At 42.1% G+C, this 23,439-nt stretch overlaps 1 protein-coding gene across 1 annotated transcript in view; it reads left to right on the forward strand.

Annotated features, from left to right (window-relative positions):
• The window catches only part of GREB1 (growth regulating estrogen receptor binding 1), a 197,437-nt gene that overhangs the window by 75,996 nt on the left and 98,002 nt on the right, over nucleotides 1–23,439 (forward strand). Inside the window, exons 5-7 of the mRNA XM_089672061.1 lie at nucleotides 17,038–17,220; nucleotides 18,526–18,657; nucleotides 20,133–20,246. Of these exons, the coding sequence (XP_089528187.1) occupies nucleotides 17,038–17,220; nucleotides 18,526–18,657; nucleotides 20,133–20,246 (429 nt within the window). The remainder of the gene's footprint in view (nucleotides 1–17,037; nucleotides 17,221–18,525; nucleotides 18,658–20,132; nucleotides 20,247–23,439) is intronic.

Here is a 23,439-nt window from a genome sequence, read left to right on the forward strand (position 1 = left end):
TCATCCATTTAACAGTCTGATCCCCCCTGCTCTGTCATCACTGGTTGTAATTGCCAATGGCTCCTGCTGCTGTCTGTAGCCTTCCTGGCAGTATTCCCGAGTGTAGCTCGGGATAAAGTTTCAGTACCACAAGCGGTAACCCCGAGCTACACTCGGGCTTACCATGCGGCGCTGCTCCGGGATCTGTTCTTCACTTACCTTGTCCTGCGCTCCCGTGATGTCCCTCCTGCAGTGTCCCTGGCAATGTAATCCGGCCGATTCCGGCATCTGTCATCTGGGTTCCGTCCCCTGCGAGCGTCAGGACGTACGGGGGACGGAACCGGCGGGAAATTTGAAAATGACAAAATGTGACATTCATTAAATTCACTAAAATCACATAGTAAAACATTACTGTATGAAACCATTTCACATACATTTTGTCCCGAGTGCTTTGTCCTGTGCCCTGCCTGCATTTTTACTGTTCTTTCTGCCTGGAAACTGAGAAATGTCCATGCCGTCCAAAAAGTGTCCCTTTAGGTCAAAAGCGGTTTTGGACCAGCTAGAGAACAGTGATAGTAAATCAGAACCACTTGCAGAATTGAGTGATAATGATTCGTGGGGAAATTCGTCATCAGACACTGAAAACGATTTTTGCGACTTTGCTCAGTGATGTGCGAACTTGGCGCTATATTTCAAATTTCAGTGTTTTTGGTTTGATTATGTTATTGAATTAAATTTATTATTATATTATTTTTTTTTATGATTATTTAATAAATTATAATTTATGATTTCATTTTTCAAATTGTAACATACCCGGAATGTTTATTAGACTCTTGTACGGACAGATTTCAGTGAGTTATTCCTAAAAATTACAGGCCTACAATAAAAAAAATACATATTTCCATGCAAAAAATGTACCACTTTGAGCACAGAAATATGGACATAATCAGACCGCTAGGGAGGTTAAGCCTATGAGAAGGGAGAAAGTGGAGAGATCGCTGCTCTGGATCAAGATCGGGCTCAGGTAAGTTTAGGGGGGCTGGGGGTGAGGAGTAGCTGTACTCACAAGGTTTTTAACTTAATGTAGAGAATACATTAAGGTACAAAAATAACTTCAGCCTTTAGAACCACTTTAATTTAAACTGTTATATGTGCCTGGATTTCAGCTTTAAGTTGAGTACACGTCTTGGTAATCATTGGAAAGTGTAGCTGAAAATCATTTTACATGGTTTCTGAGCTGCATTTCTATAATGGCTTTTCATATACAGAGTTGTGGATTTTGTATCAAGCTGTATGTCAGACAGTAGCCATGCTTACTGAAAGTTCCTCAAACAGCCACATACTGTTTCTCCTGATTTATCAAACTGCAATGGCATGTATGACACCTTAAAGGCAAGCTAAAGTGGCTTTTTAAACCAATACTAATGGACGTGATTTCTAGTGTGCTGTAAGTATTATTTAGCACTCCCTGGGTGATGTTGCAGCTTAATGAATCAAGGCCATAGTAGAGGGTGTATGAGTTGGTTTGAGTCAGGCAAAACAACTGACAAAAGAGGAGTCTTAGGGCTCGTTCACATTTGACTTTATTTTTATCTCTTGCCAAACGCCCCTATAGCATTTGACAGGCATTTGGGAAGCGTTTTTTAACGCTCCTCAAACGCTCCCCAAATGCCCTATGCGCGGTTTTGAGGTGGTTGATAGGCGTTTGCCAAGCGTTAAAACCGCACCACAAACTCCTATAATGAAGTTAAATGTTAACGCTCCGCAAATGCCTCGCAGCCCCATCGCAAACGCCTGCCAGGCGGTTGAGGAGCAGCCCCATAGACTTGAATGGGAGGCTTCAACTTCTTCTTACTGGACAGGAGGTGTCAGTTTTGCCACGATGCAACGCGACGCTAATGCTTCAGTGTGAACAGCACTGTGTGCTGCCATGTGCAGAATTTTCATAGGCATTAAAAACACTTCCCAAACGCCTGTCTGACGCCTGCTGACAAAGCTAGTGTGAACGTAGCCTTAAAGTCACCATACACCACCCCTGTAACTGGGACAGAAAGTAAAATCCACATTTTTACTTTTCTAACTTAAACAGGAGGTGAGAAAAATCATCCAGTGAGGATATCTGTTTCAGAAACAGCCCATAGATGGGAACTCCCCTCACCTATAGATTTCGTCTTACTTCCTATAGCCTCCCCCCCTTACCAGGACAGAAAGTAAAGCCCTTCTTACTCTACAGAGCAAAAAATAGTTATACAAGTACTTTAACCACTAGCCTACCGGGCACTTACCCCCTTCCTGCCCAGGCCAATTTCCAGCTTTCAGCGCTGTCGCACTTTGAATGACAATTGCACAGTCATGCAACACTGTACCCATATGAAATTATTATCATTTTTTTGTGACAGATAGAGCTTTCTTTTGGTGGTATTTAATCACCTCTGGGTTTTTTATTTTTTCTTAAACAAACCAAAAACCACTGAAAATTTTGAAAAAAAAAACGTTTTTTCTTAGTTTTTGTTATAAAATTTTGTAAATAAGTGATTTTTCTCCTTCACTGATGTGCGCTAATGAGGCTACAGTGATGGGCACTGATAGGTGGCACTGATGGGCACTGATGAGGTGGCACTAATGGGCATTGACAGGCATCACTGATGGGCACTGAAAGGCAGCACTGATATATGGCACTGATAGGCGGCACTGATAGGTGGCACTGATAGGCTGCATTGACTGGCACTGATAGGTGGCACTGACTGGCACTGTTAGGCAGCACTGACCGGCACTGATAGGCGGCACTGATGCACACTGACTGGCACTGATAGGTGGCACTGATTGGCATTGATAGGGGGTACTGACTGGCACTGATGGGTGACACTAAAAGGCAGCTCAGATGGGCACTGATATGTGACAGTGATGTGCACTGGTAGGCACGGATATGTGGCACTGATGGGCACTGGCAGGTGTCATTGATGAGCACTGAGAGCTTTTACTGATGGACACTGACAGGTGGCACTGCTGGGGCTACACTAATCATCAGGGCACACTGATCATCAGTGCTCTGATGATCAGTGCACATGTCCCCTCCGAGGAATGCCGATTACCGGCTCTGCTCTCCTCTCGAGCTGTCAGCGTGACAGCTCATGAGGAGAGAAATGCCGATAACCGGCATTTCCCTGTTTACATGCGATCAGCTGTGATTGGACACAGCTGATCACATGACTGAGTCGACATCTTCGGCTCTTTCCGTGGATCGGTGATCCGCTGTGTCCGAGGGACACAGCGCACGGACGATCGCCGCGCTGTGCGCTCCCGGAGCCGCGAATGCGCGATGAGAATGGGAGGACGTCATATGACGTCCTTCCAGCACGAGAGAACCCCTTTTCGTCCGTCATTGGACTATATGGCGGGTGGGAGGCGGTTAAAGTGGTTCTAAAGGCAGAAGGTTTTTTTTTACCCTAATGCATTCTATGCATTAAGGTAAAAAACATTCTGGGTGCAGCTCCCCAGCCTCCCTTATATTTACCTGAGCCTAATCTCGATCCAGCATGGGAGCCACGGCTCTCCCGGGTCTCCTCCTCCTGATTGGCTCACACAGCAGCAGGAGCCAATGGCTCCAGCTGCTGTCAATCACTGTCAATGAATCAATGAGGAGAGAGCAGGGGTGGGGCTGACCTGCACTCTGTGTGTGAATGAACAATGGTTATTCACAGGAGCATGGCTCTAGAAGTCTTTTAGTTGAATCCAATGGTCAAAAGTGAGCCCGGTCGAGTACCCCCGTAGCAAGAGGCTTGCTGTTGGGGGCACTTGCAGAGGGGAAGGATCCAGGACCAGTAGCGGGGGACCCAAAAAAGAAGAGGATCGGGGCTGCTCTGTGCAATTTCACAGAGCAGATAAGTATAACATGTTTCTTATTTTTAAAAAAATACAACCTTTAGAATCACTTTAATTTCTATAGGGATCTATAGGGCAGCACAGTGGCTAAATGGATAGCACTTCTGCCTGGTAGTACTAGGGTTGTTGGTTCGAATCCCAGCCACAGCTCCACCTGCCTGGAGTTTGCATGTTCTCCCTGTGCCTGCGTGGGTTTCCTCCGGGTACTCCGGTTTCCTCTCACACTCCAAAGACATGCTGGTAGGTTCATTGGATCCTGTCTAAATTGCCCCTAGTATGTGTATGTATGAATGTAAGTTAGGAACCTTAGATTGTACACTCCTTGAGGGTTAGGGACTGATGTGAATGTACAAAATACATGTAAAGCGCTGCATAAATTGATGGCGCTATATAAGTACCTGAAATAAATCTGTGAGCAGCACAGTGCCTAAATGGCAGTACTAGTGTCACTGGTTCAAATCACAACCATGGCACCACCTGCCTGGAGTTTGCATGTTCTCCCTGTGCCTGCGTGGGTTTCCTCCAGGTACTCTGGTTTCCTCCCACACTCCAAAGACATGCCAGTAGGTTAATTGGCTCCTGTCTAAATTGGTCCTAGTATGTGTATGTATGAATGTAAGTTAGTGACCTTAGATTGTATACCTACTCCCTTTGAGGACCAAGGGACGTATTTGTCCCATGTTTTTAATTGCGTGTATCATCTGATTAAGAACTTAAAACTCTTTTTTTTTTGGTTTGAGTCAAAATATTAGTTCTTATCAACAAACAACAAAAGGATCTAGCTTTTTGCCAAATATTTCATGAAATGGCTTAGTTACAGCAACTGAAGTGTACGAACTTTAAAAACAAATAAATTGATTCTTTTGGCGTTCCAAAATCTTACGGTCCTCAAAGGGTTAAGGGTTAGGGACTGATGTGAATGTACAATACATGTAAAGCACTGTGTAAATTGACGGCACTACCTGTACCTGTAATAATCTAACCTAAGAGTGAAAATACTACCCTGTGATTTACAGTTGTGACCAAAATTATTCAACCCCCACTGAAATTGAGTGTTTTGGCCAGTTTGACATTGCTTTTGATCATTCAGTCATCTTGCTTACATTTACATTAAAGAGGCACTTGTAGGTCAGACAAATATAACATAACAGTTATAATGAAATAACCACAAATGTCTTTTCTGTGCTCACAGCATTATCAGTTTTATTCAACCCCCAAGTGACATTCAATCTTAGTACTTAGTACAGCATCCTTTTACAGTTATAACAGCTTTTAAACGTGAAGCATAGCTTGACACAAGTGTCTTGCAGCGATCTACGGGTATCTTCGCCCATTCTTCATGGGCAAAGGCCTCCAGTTCAGTCACATTCTTAGGCTTGCGCACTGCAACTGCTTTCTTTAAGTCCCACCAGAGGTTCTCAATCGGATTTAAGTCTGGTGACTGCGATGGCCACTCCAAAATGTTCCAGCCTTTCCTCTGCAACCATGCTCTAGTGGACTTGGAGGTATGCTTGGGATCATTGTCCTGTTGAAAGGTCCAACGTCTCCCAAGCCTCAGGTGTGTGACGGACTGCATCACGTTTCCATCCAATATCTCCTGGTACTGAAGAGAATTCATGGTACCTTGCACACGCTGAAGCTTCCCTGTACCTGCAGAAGCAAAACAGCCCCAAAGCATGATTGACCCTCCACCATGCTTCACAGTAGGCAAGGTGTTCTTTTCATCATAGGCCTTGTTCTTCCTCCTCCAAACATAGCGTTGATCCATGGGCCCAAACAGTTCTAATTTTGTTTCATCAGTCCACAGAACACTATCCCACAACTTTTGTGGTTTGTCCACATGGCTTTTGGCATACTGCAGTCGACTCTTCTTATTCTTTGGAGACAGCAAGGGGGTACGCCTGGGAGTTCTGGCACGGAGGCCTTCATTACGCAGTGTGCGTCTTATTGTCTGGGCTGAAACTTCTGTACCCACATCTGACAAATCTTTTCTCAGTTCCTCAGCAGTCACACGGGGACTTCTCTCCACTCTACGCTTCAGGTAGCGCACAGCAGTCGAAGTCAGCATCTTCTTTCTGCCACGACCAGGTAGCGTTTCAACAGTGCCCTTTGCCTTGAATTTGCGAATGATGCTTCCTAAGGTGTCTCTTGGTATGTTTAACATCTTTGCAATCTTCTTATAGCCATTGCCCTTCCTGTGAAGAGAAATCACCTCTTCTCTTGTCTTCCTGGACCATTCTCTTGCCTTCACCATGTTTGTAACCACACCAGTAAATGTCTAGAAGGAGCTGAGTATCACAGTCATTTTAAAGCTGCCTAATTGGTGCTTATTATGCTTGATTGCTGCTCGGTGACATCCACAGGTGTTTTCAATACCTGATGGAAAGCACCTGTATGAACCTCTGTTCTTCAGAGTGGTAGTCTTTAAGGGGTTGAATAATTGTGGCAATGAAGAAACCACATAAGAACCATTTACTACTGTATTACATAAACAATTGATGTCATTTTAGTTGCATTTGGGTAGTTACAACGTCCTTGTAGGATTTGATTCTGAATACAATTCCAAATGTACACTATAGTCCCTAAACCCCTTTACAGCATTGGGGGTTGAATAATTTTGGTCACAACTGTATTTCCTAATAGGTTCTGTTTTTAGAGTATCATTGGAAAATCCTCATCTCCCCCCAAACACAGTAGCAAGTAGATGTTCATTTTTAATGAAAAACAAAACAAGATAGTAAAACCATATAGAGTATGGTGAGAAGGGAAGGGGAAAGAAATCAAAAAGCCCTCTAATCAGTGCATAGGACAATAAAGCTTTCTTAGGACAGAAGGCATTCACATGTCTCATTCCATCACATATCACAAAAATAAGAAAAAATGATTCCCTTTAATTGTAGCAAATGGGATGGAATGAGACACGTGAATGCCTTCTGTGTGCATGAAAAATATCTTTTGAATGCCTGAACATTTCTAAAATGCAAAGACTTCAGGTACAGGTACACTTAGCTTTACATATCACTTCTCTAGTCAGCATTGATCCTGTATTCTATGTCCTCTTCCCCTTTCTGCTGTAGATAATAAAACTCAAGTGAAACCCAGATCAGTCTCTGACTTGAAAGACAGCAATTAGTGTTAAGGAAGTATTTGTATTAATTGCACTTAAACAGAGACACAAAAGAGCAATAATGGGGAATAGTCTGAGGCAGGCCACCAATGAGACAGCTTTAGACAGACTTTTATCCCACTCACTTCCTCAATAAACATGTCTGCTGGTTCCTTTGTCTGCATTCCAGACTGGGATAGATAGGCCAGGTAATGCTTGACAAGGTATGCAGCCAAGATAGTGTCTGTAAACACTGAGCAACATCTGGACACTAGTGAGGAGTCTACAGTGTTTATTGCTGGATAGCTCTATAAATGTATCTGTATATAAAAATGGCAATTTATCAAAACTGGAGCAGACAGAATCTGAAGCAGCTGTGTATGGTGACCAATCAGCTTCTATCTTCAGCTTGTTTCTTCTGTAAAAGATAGAAGCTGATTGGTCATCATATGCAGCTGCTTCAGATTTTGGTTGCTCTCCTCAGAAGAGAACTTTTCACATGAATCCCTTACCCAAGAAATGCATATGATCCAACATCCTCACCACAGTGATACACATGTGTTGGAAGGTGATTCATTAAGGCCCTTTAAAAGCGGTAGTAAACCTCCACAAAAAAATAATTCCCCTACAAAATAATATCATAATGTTCTAGTATGCATCACATACTATCACATAATGAAAACCTTACCTTAGAACGAAGCCCTCCAGCAGCACGCTGTCACCGCTGACAGGGCTTCCATCTTCACCTGGTCTTCCTTCCTGGTTTGTGGGCCGTTTTATTGGCCTGGCCATGATGACGTCACTCCCGTGCATGCACAATGGAGTCTCGGTCACGGCACAGAACTCTGAAGGAACGGCATGGGCATACCGTTCCTTCAAAGTGCATGCACCAGTGACATCATTGGCTGCACGGACAATGAATATCTTCTAAACAATGCATATAGTTAGTCTGGCTGAAAAAAGACAAAAGTCCATTCAGTTCAACCATAGAAAAAAAAAACAAAGAAAAGTTATAATCCTATACCCACAGTTGATCCAGAGGAAGGCAAAAAAAAAAACAGCATAGCATGATCCAATTTGCACCTACTGGGAAAAAATTCCTTCCTGATCCCTCGAGAGGCAATCAGATATTTCCTGGGTCAACTTTACCTATAAATGTTAGTATCCAGTTATATTCTGTGTATCTAAGAAACAATCCAGGCCTTTTCTGAAGCAATCCACTGAGCTGGCCAGAACCAACTCTTGAGGAAGTCTATTCCACATTTTCACAGCTCTCACTGTGAAGAAACCTTTCCGTGTTTGGAGATTACATTTCTTTTCCTCCAAACGTAAAATGTTGATCATATCCCCCCTTAATCTCCTCTTCTCAAGAGAGAATAAATTCAGTTCCTCTAATCTTTCCTCATAGCTGATCTCCTCCATGCCTTGTATCAGCTTGCTTGTCCTTCTCTGTACTTTCTCCAGTTCCCCAATGTTCTTTTTGTGAATTGGTGCCCAAAACTGAACTGCATATTCCACATGAGGTCGGAGATATTCATTGTACCTACAGGTCAGCTTTATTATAAGCTCATCTGTAATTACAAGTGTCCAGTGGGAGTTTACTTCCACTTTAACACAGTTCAGAAAAACCGTGTGACATTTTCATTGTTCATACCAACGTTCAGCAAACTCAAGTAGTTCTTGTTTGAGATACTTTTACTGGTTGTACAGAAATGTTACACTCAGGCACAAAATCCCAGAGTTGGTTCTTGTTGTCATCAGCCACTAGCACAGTCTACGCCCCATATGTAAGCTTCTACATACCCAATAGTTCGGTTTGTGCGTTGGAAGATGCAATAAAACTGTCGTGAGGTTTTTATGTGTTGAGCGGTTCCTCTTTTCTCTGTTGGAGCTTTGGTGTGGACTTTTATTGTATGGTGCTATTGTTGCAACAGATTCATAAAAAGATACAGCTATATCAGGGATAAGGAAATTGGAGGTAATGAAGACCTCTTCCATGTGAGAGCAAACTGTTGATTGTGAAACATGTGTAATTGTGTTGCATCTTTGAGACAATTCTGATACATACTGTAATTTTTTTAAAAGCATGCTCCATTTTCCTGACAATGTTTTATATTATACCCATATTTGGGGTGCAAAATGAAACATGGTCACATTCCCCAACTGCTACCCTCAAACTGCACCCCCAATCCATAGGGCTGTACTCTGCTGTCTTCACTTTATTTTAGCATGGCTGGGCATGGCTCTGCTGGCACAGCCACATCCATTCATTGAGATCTTTGAATAGGGCCACTGAGGCAGAGGAACTTGAAGATTTCAATGGAGTACAAGTATGTTGATGTCACTGCACATGTAGTTCATTGTTTACTCCAACCTCATAACTGGTGGTTAGTACCTTTGTATGGGCTTGAGGGAAGAGCTTGCACCCGTGATCCACTAATCATGGTTACAAAGTTGTAAAGCAGTAATCTCCAAACTGTGGCCCATGGACCAGATGTGGCCCTTTGCTTGCCTTTATCTGGCCCTTATGGCACTTCCTTCCACTGATATGAGGCTCTATTCATTCCACTGACACCAGAAAGGAGGCACTGTTCCTCTCACTGACACTAACAGCAGGGCACAACACAAACATTGGGGTACTATTCCTCCCATTGATATTAATGATGGGGCACAATTCCTTCCACTGGCACCAAGGATGGGGCATGATTCCTTCCGCTGGCACCAAGGATGGGGCACAATTCTTTCCAATGATACTAAGAATAGGGCATGCGTCCTACCCACTGATAAAGAGTAAACAGATGGCGCACACACCTAGTGCATTATCCAAGGTTTATTCAAAGGTATAAAAGACAAAAACATACTCACAGACAAAGCATGTATAAAAAGCTTTTGCATTAAGAAGATGGCCACAACGGCAAGCAAGGTGTTCCACCTGTCAGTGCGGTCAAATGGCTACATACGATATCTAGTCCTATCCACTGACACCAAAGATGGGGCAGGATTCCTCCCACTGACACCAGCAATGGGGCATGATTCCTCCCACTGACACCAGCAGTGGGGCATGATTCCTCCCACTGCCACCAGCAGTGGGGCATGATTCCTCCCGCTGAAACCATCATTGGGGCATGATTCCTCCCGCTGAAACCAGCAATGGGGCATGATTCCTCCCACTGAAAACAACAATGGGGCATGATTCCTCCTACTGAAAACAACAATGGAGCATGATTCCTCCTACTGAAAACAACAATGGAGCATGATTCCTCCTACTGAAAACAACAATGGGGCATGATTCCTCCCACTGACACCAACAGTGAGGCACGATTCCTCCCACTGACACCAATAATTATTCCCAATTTCTCCCACTGACACCAATGATGGGGGACTTTGTAATTTACTTACTGCCATTGACTCCCAAGCCCGAGGCTTTGTTTACCCTACTGACGCCGGAGCATTTTCTACTCCCACTGGCCACAGTCTGGTCCCCCTATAGTCTGAAGGGCTTAGCCCCACCCCAACATTGATAGGGGAATCTACAATGCCGGTTATTGTATTCAGACAGCCAAAGCAGCCACAGCTGCTTCAATACCCTACAGCGGCTGCATCTGATAGGATGCAGTTACTATTTGGCCGACAATTTTCCACTAAACTGAATATGGTTTGAATTTCAGCCCATTCAGCAAGAATCAACTTAAATTTGAGCCAGGTATGGCCAACTTTAACAAGCAAATGTCTTGTTTTCCATATCAACCAATCAGGATCTATAAATGACCTAATGCCTGAATCTTTCATCTCACTTGCAAGGCCAAATTTAAAGAGGAACTTCACACAGGGTTCTTACATATTAAAAGCCAAGAGCTACAAATAACATAGCTGCTGATTTTAACCAAACATGTGCTTACCATCCTGTGTAGTCTACACTGTCTTCCCCGGTGCCAATTCTTCACTGAGCTTTGGATCCCGGTGCTGCAATCTTGGATGTGGGAGTCAGCTGCGAATTTCTGATATCTCACAGCTGGGTCCCCACTGAGCATGCACAAGAGCATGCGGTGCTGTTAGACTTGTCCTGCATGTGACATGTCCCTTTAATCTGCAGCAGGGTGATGGAGCTCACCTAGGCGAGAATTCAGGAAGTTGAAAGGGGTACCTGTCAAAAAAAGTTTAAAACTTAGTTAGGGGTTAGGAGGGAGGCAGAGGATAAAAGGCACTTCAAGTTTTGGGTGAAGGTCCACTTTAAGCAGTCCATACACATGGAGATTGTTTCTGTCCAGCATGCAGGCAGAATAGAAAAAACTGAACTCATTCATTCATCCATGCTATACAGGGCAGATAGGCAAATCTCCCGCTGCAGCTATTATATTTTGACAGAATGTGAATGTCCCACCAGCTATCAAAATACCAGAACAGTGACTGCATCTGATTAGTTGCAGGCGCAGTTTGGCTGACAATTTTCCATCCAGATCTTTGATTTTGGTCGACACCGCTACCTCCTGAGCAAATTTTGGATGGTTCATCAGCAACCGTCCAAAATGCACTCCTCATAGATCCAGCTTTACCCCTGGTTCACATATACGCGTTCCTGCGGTCCGTGTTTTGCACGGGCACGAGAGCCCATTCATTTGAATGGACTCCCGTGCCCCGGGACATGCAGGAAAGAAGTTCCTGCACTTCTTCTGACAACACAGCCTGCACGGGAACCTCGGTTCTCAGTACAGTTGTGATTTCCGGTGCAGGCGGCATGCCATTAGAATTAATGGCACCCGCCCGTGGGTCCGCATTGGTAGTGCGGCTGCACGGATTTTTATGCGGATCCACAGTGGCACCACCCGCACAGATGAGACATCACATGACCCAACCTGTACCTCCCCTACATTTTCCTTCTGCTGCAGATTTGCATTTGATGATGAGGGTAAACAGATAGCTCAGAACTGCAAGAATATGCGTTCCTTCTGTTTTGTGAAGCATGTATAAACCCAATGAGAAAAGAATACATTCCCCATAGCAACCAGTTAGTTTCAAACTGTCATCTCTGTTATGAAAGTTGTAAAAAAAAAACCACAGGCTGGCTTTCTAAGAACTGTTCAAAAGTTTGCAGCCTGCTGTAGAACTGCAGATGTAGTATTTTTATTTTTTACCTCCTTCCTCACTGTAAAGCACAGTTAATCTTTATGTCAGCATGTATGATTTGATTTCACAGTTCTGCGTTTTTTTTATTTTATGACCCGGTATTCAGATATAATATTCCACAAGGCTCACGAGCTCCTGCAGCCTTTTCTGTGGGATTTTAAGCAGATGGCTGAAAATACCTTGATTAGCACCACGGATTGTTCTGCTGTGTCGGGTTGGCTTGACCTAAGAAGTCACTGTGACCTGTAGCAACCTGTATAACATAACATGTGATGCTACCTCCTTCATCCGCTAATGCTTCCAGCACTGCCTGGTACCCATAGAAACCAGAGTGGCTGCTCTATGAATGAAATCTATTAAAATACCATCTAAATGAAGACGCAAGCATCAAAGCACCTCCGTGTTTCGGTATACATTGATTTTTAAATGAAGTACAGAGTGTGTTTTCAGATTTGACTTAGTTGAATTGCTGTTTTCAGTATTTAAAGGGCTGCACCACCTAGTTAAAACAAAACTGAGCCTATTTGTCCAGTATTTAAAGGGATGCACCACCTAGTTAAAACAAAACTGAGCCTATTTGTCCAGTATTTAAAGGGATGCACCACCTAGTTAAAACAAAACTGAGCCTATTTGTCCAGTATTTAAAGGGATGCACCACCTAGTTAAAACAAAACTGAGCCTATTTTGTCCAGTATTTAAAGGGATGCACTTCTTTATTCTAAACTCAGTAGTGAATGGAACTTAAAGCATAAGTTCACCTTCATTTCGTAACATATTACATGTTTCACCCATATTCAGGGTATAACATGTTATGAAAGGACTGGCCCCTGCTCAGATACACTGACAAATCTGCGGGAGTCCTGCGTGGCGCCAGAGATCTGATGATCACAGGTGCAGGCTCCCAAAGCAAAAAATTGTAAATTCACATTTTTTTTTTAACCTGCAAAAAATGTGCCCTTTTAAATCTTCTTGTTAAAAAGTGAACCTATCCTATAATTGCTAAGTTCACCTTTAAGAAAAAATAATAAATGCATGTATTTTACAGGAAAATATTGCATTGATTATTTTTTCCAACAGGAGCCTGCAAAGCATTGCATCCGCAATCAGTAGATGATTGTCAGGCTCCTGCACCTGTGTACAGGCTTTCAGTTGGAGAGCTGGAGGAAGAGTGAATGAACTACAAATGAGCTGATTACCACACTCGTGGTCCATTGAAGCTACAGTACGTGTGTTTGCTGCAGGGGAAGATGGGACTTGTAGTGTATTAATTTACAGATCTCCGCTCCACTTAGCCATGTCAATTTTAAATGTGAGAGCAGCTGCAGAGGAGAGGAACTCCACCTGCTGTCATAGGAGTGCTTAGGAACATGTTACATTTTATACTCCAAATATGGGGTTAGCATGTTCCAAAAAATCCATCAATTGCACTGTTTTCCAAAACAGATACATTCTAGGCCTGCTGTGAATGATAACTGTCACAGTTGCCCGTGCGCTTAACCAAACCAACAAGCCATCAAATGGCTGGTGTCGTAATTGATCACATGTGCAGCACCATGGCAACTGCAGATCAAACAGAGGCTAAGATGGCAGCTTCCTTGAATGCAAAGGACATGAGGGTTTAGTTCCATTTTTAAGGGGTATATTTATATGGCAGTAAATGTGACTCTCATCAAACATTCCCCTTTGGTGAATAAATGATTGTCACCAGGAAGATTTATAAGGATGAATGTCAGATTTACTGCTTCATAATTATGCCCGATAGTGTATCTTTACTTTTCAATTTATGATCCTGACATTTGGGCTAGGTTCACACGGGTGGCAGAGGGGCAGTAAAAACAGACAGTTGATTTGTATTTTTTCTGCACACCTCTGGATCAGGTGAGTACACATTGCCTCGGCCACAATCCTTAGATTCGCAGTGTGGCAGTTTTATCTTTGTACGCTGAGCTTGACAGGAGGCACTGCCTGTAAACTCACCCACTGAGGTCAAACTAAAAGGGAGCAGATAAGAGAGCTTAAGCTGGCCATACATTAAAGTGGAGTTCCACTCAACCTATCAAAAAAAAAAAGTCAGCAGCTGCAAAAACTGAAGCTGCTGACTTTTAAAAAACAGCCACTTACCTGTCCCTTGGTCCCGAGGTGTGTCCCCCGCAGCTCATTTCACCGGCTGTCCTGTATACCAGGAGGCCGGCATCTTCAGTGTGGGCACCCGGCTGTGATAGCTCGCGGCTTCACAGCCGGGTACCCACTGCGCATGCGTGAGTAGCACTGCGCTTCATGAATGGTCCTGCAGTCTTCTGGGACCTGTCACATGTCCCAAAAGACTACAGGGAGGGAGGACACCTTCCGCTTCCGATCGCCTAGGTGATCTGACAGGAGGTGGGAGCGGGTACCAGTCAAATTTGGGTACCCCCACCCCCCAAAGGTGCCAATCCTTAATGGGGAGTGGGAGAGCAATCCTTAAAGCGGAACTTCCCCTTTTGGGTGGAGCTCCGCTTTAATCATATTTTTTATCGAAAACAAAATGACCCGACTCCCCTATCCACACATTAAATGTGGATGGGGAATCACTCCCGCTGTGCTTTTGGGTTCTGACAGCAGGGAAACTTCCCTGCCGTCAGAATACACTGATTAGTGCTGCTGGCTGATTGACTTCTGTACAACCAGCCTGCGCATACATGGATCGAAATTCAGCCAGTCCCTGCTGAACCAGCTGAATTTCGATCCATGTATGGCCGCCTATAGGGTTTACATATACTTTAGATAATGGAAGCTATAGATTAGATGTGGGAGGGGATGCTTATCCTCTGATATGCCAGTAGCTGTTGCTGTGTGTCATGTATTCTGCAAACAGACAGACACAGCACATTGGAAATAGGACTTCATTCACTGGGCATCTGTTAACCCTGGTATTTACAGAAATTATAACATTTTGCTGTGCTGGGCTCAAGGGACATATTCCAGTCCATACAAATTGGTATTTTAGGCTGAAATCCTTATTTCTAGTACAGCAGATGTATGCAGTGACTAGTATGCAGAATTGAACACAGCAGATTTCTAAAATAATTGTTAACCATTGAAAAACAGCAATATTTCAAAGCAATCAGGTCCAACAAGTGTCACATTTTCCACATTATAAATACATTAAAAATGGGAAATACAGGTGTCAGACGAATGGTGGAAAATGTGATCTGAGTGATTGCCTGGACAAATGTGGTGAATGAATATAAATATAAAATTATATGGCGCCAGATAAATCAATATATAAGTGACATTGCTGTTGGAGAATTCCAAACACCAATGTTATGTACAGCTGCTCCTATAAAGTGGACCAACACTTATATGTAGATGATATGGATAAATAGAAAGGCGCTGTGATCAAACACTTAACCACTTCACGCCAGCTGAACACAAATGTGCGGCCTCCCGTCATCTGGGCCTAGACGCCAAGCGGCCACACATTTGCATTCTTTTAAAAAAGAACATATATGCTGAGAGAACGCACCCTGAGCGCTCCCAGCACACATGTCCGGTACTCACGGAAAGGTCCCGATCTCCTCTTTCGATCGGGACCTTTCCCGATCATGTGACTGCCGTGATGGCGTGTCATGGCGGTCACATGACCGTAAACCCCACCCGCCTCCCGGCTTCTGAAACCCTTAAAGGGCAGGGAGGCGATGGCATGAAGGGGTTAATATAGTGTCTAGACTGTACCAAAGACAAACGGAACAAAAACAAAGAAATATAAATCCTCAATGTGTACATCAACCAACAGAATATGCAAACACATATGCTGTTTTTCCCAAAATAAAATCTTGAAAAATGTGGACATGTGATAAACTTGGTGACCAATATAGATGACAGTCTCTTTTCCTTAAAGTGCCAAAACCATTAATTCTTATGTCTTCACCATGTGCTCATAGGATAAAAGTGAATTTCTCACTCACCAGACCTATTTGACCCCTGTTACGGTGGTCAAAAAGCGCTTTTTTTCGAAAGGTATAGCCAAGAATCAGCCTTTGGATGTCCTATGATTTTCTTGAAGCATTTGCATACTGTTTGGTTGGCTGGAAATATCAGTACCATCCCTCCTGATGATATAACCTGCGGTCTGTTGAGTAGAAGAAAATCATATGCCGAAATACTCTCAGTTGGCAATCCCTACAGTCCTGCCTTGTTGCTGAAATGCTAGGAGTGAGCAACAAGGGGACGTTGGGATGGCTAACTGGTAGCTTGGGAGTTGTTCAGCTAGGCTTCTGAGGAGCTCCAAATGGCCTAATGCCTGGTACACACTATGAGTTGGGCTGGGCTAAATTAAAAAAAAAAAAAAAACTGAGGCATTTACGACGAGGACTGTGTACAAACTATGCAATGTTACTACAGCAATCTATCTGCTGAACTATTGTGTTCTGACAGGGGAAATGCCAGCGGCTGTGAGTCCTGACCGAAACGAAACGGGCATGACCTAAAAACAACTGCCGATCAGCATCCGAATGCTGATCGGCAGTTGTTTTTAGGTCATGCCCGTTTCACAGAAGCTGGACATTTGACCACCTTCTGTCAAACAGGCTGCTGTACACATAGAGCTAGGAACTGTAGCAGGGAAATCCCACATCTAGAGTCCTCAAGAGATATACAGTAAGAAGTAAATAGATTACTCATCCCTGCAAACTCCACTTATATCTAAAATATCACTTTTAGGTGGGCATACCCTTTTGCTGCTATGCAGAGCTCAATGGACCACAATTTATGCTGCTTTATAAAGAAGCAAGTTTATATGCCTGTGTGCATGTGGGTTAAAAAAAAAACACATTTTGCAACTGGAACAGGGTATCCTCTGATTAATGTGTATATACATGTTTTTGTATTATTTTGAAGAATTGTTCACTGTAATATTCTGGAACAAATGATAGTCATATATCTTCTGGGTTTTCTCTCCTATACAGGATTTAGTGGAAATTGTGTTGGATGTGGAGAAAAAGGATTTCGCTATTTTACCGAGTTTTCCAATCACATTAACCTCAAGCTGACCACCCAGCCCAAAAAACAGAAACACTTGAAGTATTATCTGGCCAGGAATACCCAGGGGTGCCTGACAAAGGGTGCTCTGATATCCTGGAAGGGTACAGGTGAGCCAGTGTCAGAACCAAAGTATGCTTAAAGAGTAACTCCACTTTTGTTGAAAAAAAAACATCCTCTGGGTGATCAATGTACATTGTAAGGATTTTAACAAACTTTGTTGCAGAGTCCTACCAGTTTTTACTCTGAAGAAAAAGTTGTTTGTTCAACTTTTTCTTTTGGATACTGATTCTGAATGGGAGTGACTAATTATTTTAATCAGCTGGTCCACTTTCATGGTTCAGATTAGAAAAGTTGCCATGTCTGCATTCCCTTAGAAGTGATTAACTCTTTGGGAGTATTTCACTAAAAATGACATTTTTTTGTTTCAGAGGATGCCTAAAACCTGACTTGTATTTTAGTGCAGAGTTCTTCACACAAGCAGGAAATTACATTTCTGAGTAAGTTCTGTATACCAACGGTGTATAGAACACCTTTAGGTTGCCATACTGAATTGAACTTTACAGAAAATTGCAGTGCTGCAGTTTGAGAAGGAAAGGTAATTTTTAATAACATTAAATTGCAATATGGCTTGAGTACCAATTGTATGTGCTATATTACTTTTTTTAATTTGCTATATTTTTTTCATGAAAGTGGAGTTACCTATTAAAGTGTTAATTCGGCTTTACAGAAAAAATGTAAAGGTGAACTAACACCTTCCCAGGCCCCTTGGTCCATGCTGTACTTACCTCCAGGGTTGCTGAGCTGTCAGCTCCCCTGCAGTCGGTCCAATGGTCCGGGGATTTGAAATCCCTGCTCTTTTCCCTGTTCTCCGTGCAGCGCTTTTGGGACAGACCTGAGAAATTCTGATTGCTCAGGCCCTGCACAGTGAATCGATCTTGTCCATTCTGGGAGCGCTGCATGGAGAAGAGGGGGAAGGGCAAGGATTCCAAACCCCCAGACGGCTGCACTGGCTGTGGGAGATCAACAACCCCAGAGGTAAGTACAGCAGGGACCGAGGGACGTAGAAAGGGCGTTGGATCCCTTTGCATTTTTTTCCTTTACTTACGCTTTTAAGGGAATGTATAATGTTTCTTTATATAAAAAAGCTGGAGCTGGAGTTTTATTTGAAGTTGTTCTTTATTGTATGTTATTTATTTTCTCTGTACAATAATATTGAGGCTTTGTCTAGCTATCAGTGTGTCACTTACATAAATTCTGCAATGTTTTTTTCGGGCACACATTTTCTCATGTCTTGTTGAACTGTTATGTTTTCACATCTTGACATCTTAAACCAGTCTTCTGAGAGTTGAAAGTCTATGCTGTCATTGGAACTTGGAAATAATAAAAAAAATTTTCATTTTATCTTCTTAAAGAGGTGAGGAGCCGGCACTCTTCATCCAGTATGTGCTCTAGCACCGGGTTAGCTCTGCAGGACACTACAAATCCCATGGCGAGCAAACTGAGTGACCCCACCCCACAAATGACAAGCACCAGCTCTCCAGCAGGTAAAAGACAAGCTAGGAGCTCTGCATACTTCCACTGTAATAGCTATAAAGGCAGTGCAAAAAGCAGTGAGGTCAACCAGTTAGACAGGTTCCAGTAAGCCTGATTGGTTGCTGTGGGTCTTCCTAATTTGACTAAATAGTTATATTCACAATATTTATCTGTTTCAATACAGGTATTTCTATAGCGCTGTCAGCGCTTTATATAGTGTACATTTATCAGTCCTTGTCCTCAAGGAGCTTACAATCTTGCATGCTTACACATGTACTAGGGCCAGTTTGCGTAAACGAAAACAGTAGATGTAGTCCTGAATGTCAAAAAGAACACAGACACACGCACTCACACATATACAGTATATAAATTACACATTCCAGTATGGTAATGGGAAATTGTGTTTTGTCTATACTGATCCTTTAAGAACACCAGTAGAAAAGCACAATGCACACAGTGCTGTGGAAACTGTAGGCACTATATAAATATTGTAGTATAGAAATAATAATGATAATAATAATATCCTTATCTTATAGATTATATAGGCTATTTCATAGCACAGTGATAATGTCTCTATTTTATAGGCGATATACTGTTGGTTGCAGCAGAAGAATGGCACAATATTGATATTGTATTTCTGTCTCATTGATTATAACTAGACAGAATACTAATAGCTCTGTCTTATAGGTGATATAGGTTATAATATGGCACAATTCTATTGTGAAGGTGACATGTTACAGGTTGTATACTTGGTTTAACAGAAAAGAAGGAGCGCCCAATGTCCAAAAGAATGCACTTTTGATGGTAGATTAAGAGGCATTTATTGAGAGTAAAGACAAGTACATCAAGCCAATGCATTTTAGGGAGAAAAGACTCTCCCTTCTTCAGGGCTATTAAACAGATACGTACCGTAAAACATACAGAAAAACAAATATATGAGAAAGAAAAAATACAGTATGTACATAAAAAAAAAAAACAACCAAAAAAAAAACGTATATATATATATATATATATATATATATATATATATATATATAAAAGAAAATTATGTTGCATATGCAGAGGCAAAAATACCAAGGTAAAATATGTCTTAAAAATACTATATGTATATATATATATATATATATATATATATATATATATATATATATTTATTACAAAAAATATATATATAAATCAAGAGTTCCTGATCATGATCAAAATAATCAGAATAGAAATAATAAAAATAGAAATAAAATCAATAGTAATGATAATAATGGCAATAGTAATTGTAATCATTGAGCTGAGAGGAAATCTGCAGATAAACCCTATGAAAATATAGTAAAATAAAAATATTTTGAATAGTGATAGTGATACCAACACTAATAATAGTGATGTTACAGGTCGTAACTTGGTACAATGCCAATAGCTCCTAACATCTTTTTGGTGATTCCTTATAGGTTATATTAGTAGAATGGCACAATGCTGATATCTCTTTCTTATACAGGTGATAATGGATATCTGCAGGCACCAACCGGAGTGCCATATCAAAATGTGAATGGCACATGTACCCAACAGTCAAATAAAGTGAACCCAACTGCTGCCAAACCAATGGTATTAGGTAGGTTTACTACATGTTAATTCATGCAAAATGCAGGATATGGTTAACAATTGTTTGCTCCCTTGCAGCCACTCAGAGGCCTTGGGGAGGGAGGAATCCAGAAATATTGCAAATACTCAACTTATAAGGTCTGTGCACACCTACCCAATCAGGATTCTGACTACTCTCAAAATAAGGACCCAGGATTGGAGACTTCAGTATTCCAAGTATCCACAAAGCCTCTGGTCTCCTGAAACCATACCAGGATTTACTAATCCAAGAGGATACTGAACAACCAGTTTCCTCCATACCAAGCACTCCATGTAGCCCATCAATCTGTGTCGATGAGAACTCCAGGTCCCTTGTAACTATCTGACATAGTGCCAGGGCATCATACTGTCTCTTGCGACCCCTGACGCTACACCAGTGGGTGCAGGGGTGGTTTGGTAAAAACACATCTCAACTATGGGGTTTTACCTCTCTCTGTCTACAGGCTGCTAGTAAGGTCCCTTGAGTGTAGTGCACTTGGTGTCACTCTGCCTTGGACAGGAGCTGGAGCTACAGAGGAAGCATCTGCTTATGTGACTCCTGCTCCCACCCACTGCCTCCACTGCTGGCACCAGCTTAATGTACTCTGATGCACTGGGATGGCAAGTCTCAATGGGTTGCCGACCCTGGGCATGCACATCCCTAGTCTGAGGTCGAGGGCCATATAAGAAGGCTCCAAGGACCACATGTTGCCCATGGGTCACAGGTTGAGCACCCTTGACTTATTTCAACTATCTAGTGTTCTCCCATCCACCACAACCACCCAGTGTTCTCTCATCCTTCACAGTGACACATAAAATTCAAACAAAGGGGACGTGGCACAGGTAGTCTTGAACTTTCTTTTATTCACTTAATTCCACACTGGAACAATAGGACTCTTTTATTGCTTTAGTGTGGATTTAAGTTAATAAAAGAAAAAAACCTATGCTGAATTCCATCCTTTTGAAATATACAGTATATATTTCATATTTTCTCATTACATATTCAGGCTCTTCTTTCTGAATGTGTCTTGCTCTACATATCTTACTGAGGTTTACTGGACAGAGTCTGTATGGTTAAGAATAGACTTTCTGCTTTTTCCAATGAGTGGCATGTCTATGCTCGTATTTACCTTTTCCTAGGCTTTAGGCTCACAGAAGGAAGGTGAGTGCATTGTCTATATTCTTGACAAGAAAGGGGGTTCCTTCCAAAAATACTGCAATTTGGTGAAGTTGACATGCGCCCTGTTGATTCATGGGAAGTGTGAACAATAATGACAGATTCGCTTTAATACTTGCCCTCCAGAGGACTTACCCCCCTTCCTGACCAGGCCATTTTTTGCGTTATGGCGCTGCATTACTTTAACTGACAATTGCGCAGTCTTACAACACTGCACCCAAATGAAATTTACGTCCTCTTTTTCCCACAAATAGAGCTTCCTTTCGGTGGTATTTGATCACCTGTTCGTTTTTAATTTTTTGCGCTATATAAAAAAAAAAAGACTGACAATTTTGAGAAATAAACAATATTTTTTTTCTTTCTGCTATTAAAAATGTCCAGTAAAAAAAAAAAAAAATTTTGTCATACATTTAGGCCAAAATGTATTCCGCTACATGTCTTTGCAAAAAAAAATCCCAATATGTGTAAAATAATTGGTTTGTATAAAAGTTATAGCGTTTACAAATGGCGGTATACTGTATATACTGGGCTTTTTTTTTTTTACTAGTAATGGCAGTGATCATCGACTTATAGCAGGACTGCAGCAGGCATTCTGACATCCCCAGTGACACCAATACAGTGATCAGTGCTAATAAAAAGCACTGACACTGTAGTAATGGCACTGGGCACGAAATGGTTGACATGTGGGGCGATCACCTGTGCACAGCCATGGAAAGCAGTATGCAGGAGCTGACAGGGGGGAGAACTACTTTGTTTACTAACAGTTCTCCCCCTGTAGGAGAACCTCGATAATCACCGGGCGCCGGCGAGTAATCACCGGTCAGGACCCAGTGATTGACAGCTGCGGCCGCAAAATGCAAAATCACGTATATATTATTTATTTTTATTTATTTCAGGTACTTATGTAGCGCTGTCAATTTACGCAGTGTTTTACATATATACTGTACATTCACATCAGTCTCTAACCCTCAAGGAGCTTACAATCTAAGGTCCCTAACTCACATTCATACATACACATACTGGGGCCAATTTAGACAGGATCCAATTAACCTACCAGCATGTTTTTGGAGTGTGGCAGGAAACTGGAGTACTACGCAGGCACAGGGAGAACATGCAAACTCCAGGCAGGTGGTGCTAATCATTTAGCCACTGTGCTGCCCATATATATGTGATTTTGCGCACCGCTGCCGCCCTGTAGCAGTATTTTTGCTATGGGGTGGCGCTAAATCGGTCAATACATGAGGATATAAAGCTGAACATGTGTAAATAAACCCAGATGATTCGGAAAAGGGATTTATTTTTTATTTACTTGCAAATGTTCAAGATATTAAGTTAAACACTATTAATACTGGCTCACATTTTTGCACTGTAAAGGTAATTAGTTGCCTTGTTTGTGTGTACCATGACGTTCCTTTTCTTTGAAGGCTGCAAGAAAGTTTACAGTTCAAGTGATACCTTTTATTGGCTAAACTAATTTATTAAAGATACAATCTATTGGGATGCGTAAAGAATTCTATGAAGCCTGACAAAGGGATCAAGGCATCCCAACAGCCTGAATCTGTAATAACTTAAGATAAAACTATAAGCATAACTTTTTTTCATTTTGGATAGAGCAAGGGAGGGTTATAACCCCGTCCAGATTATTTTTCGGCATCTGTGTCGCATTTCCGGTCATTTCCTGTCCCATAGCCAAACAGGAAATGAGAGGAAATCCCTGCAAATCTTTTGGGGACCCCCAGGTCACCAGAACAAGTGTCCCCATTGAAAGATTTCCCCAAAATTTAGGATTCTTTTATTTTCATTTTCAATGATAACGGCAAACAGAACAATAGAGAGGTGGAATCTCCTTAACGGAGGCACAGACAGCAATACAAACTGACAAGTGTTCTACTCCCTCTGCACTTTATCCAAAACTAAAAAAAAATAAAGTTTTGCCTTTAGTTATACTTTAGGTTAGCCAATAAAGGGTATCACTTAAACATCAAACTTTCTACATTAACCGCCTCCC

This window comes from Staurois parvus, unplaced genomic scaffold, assembly GCF_062004578.1.
Source record: "Staurois parvus isolate SC_StPar_1 unplaced genomic scaffold, SC_StPar_1.0 ptg000118l, whole genome shotgun sequence".
Classification (NCBI taxonomy): domain Eukaryota; kingdom Metazoa; phylum Chordata; class Amphibia; order Anura; family Ranidae; genus Staurois; species Staurois parvus.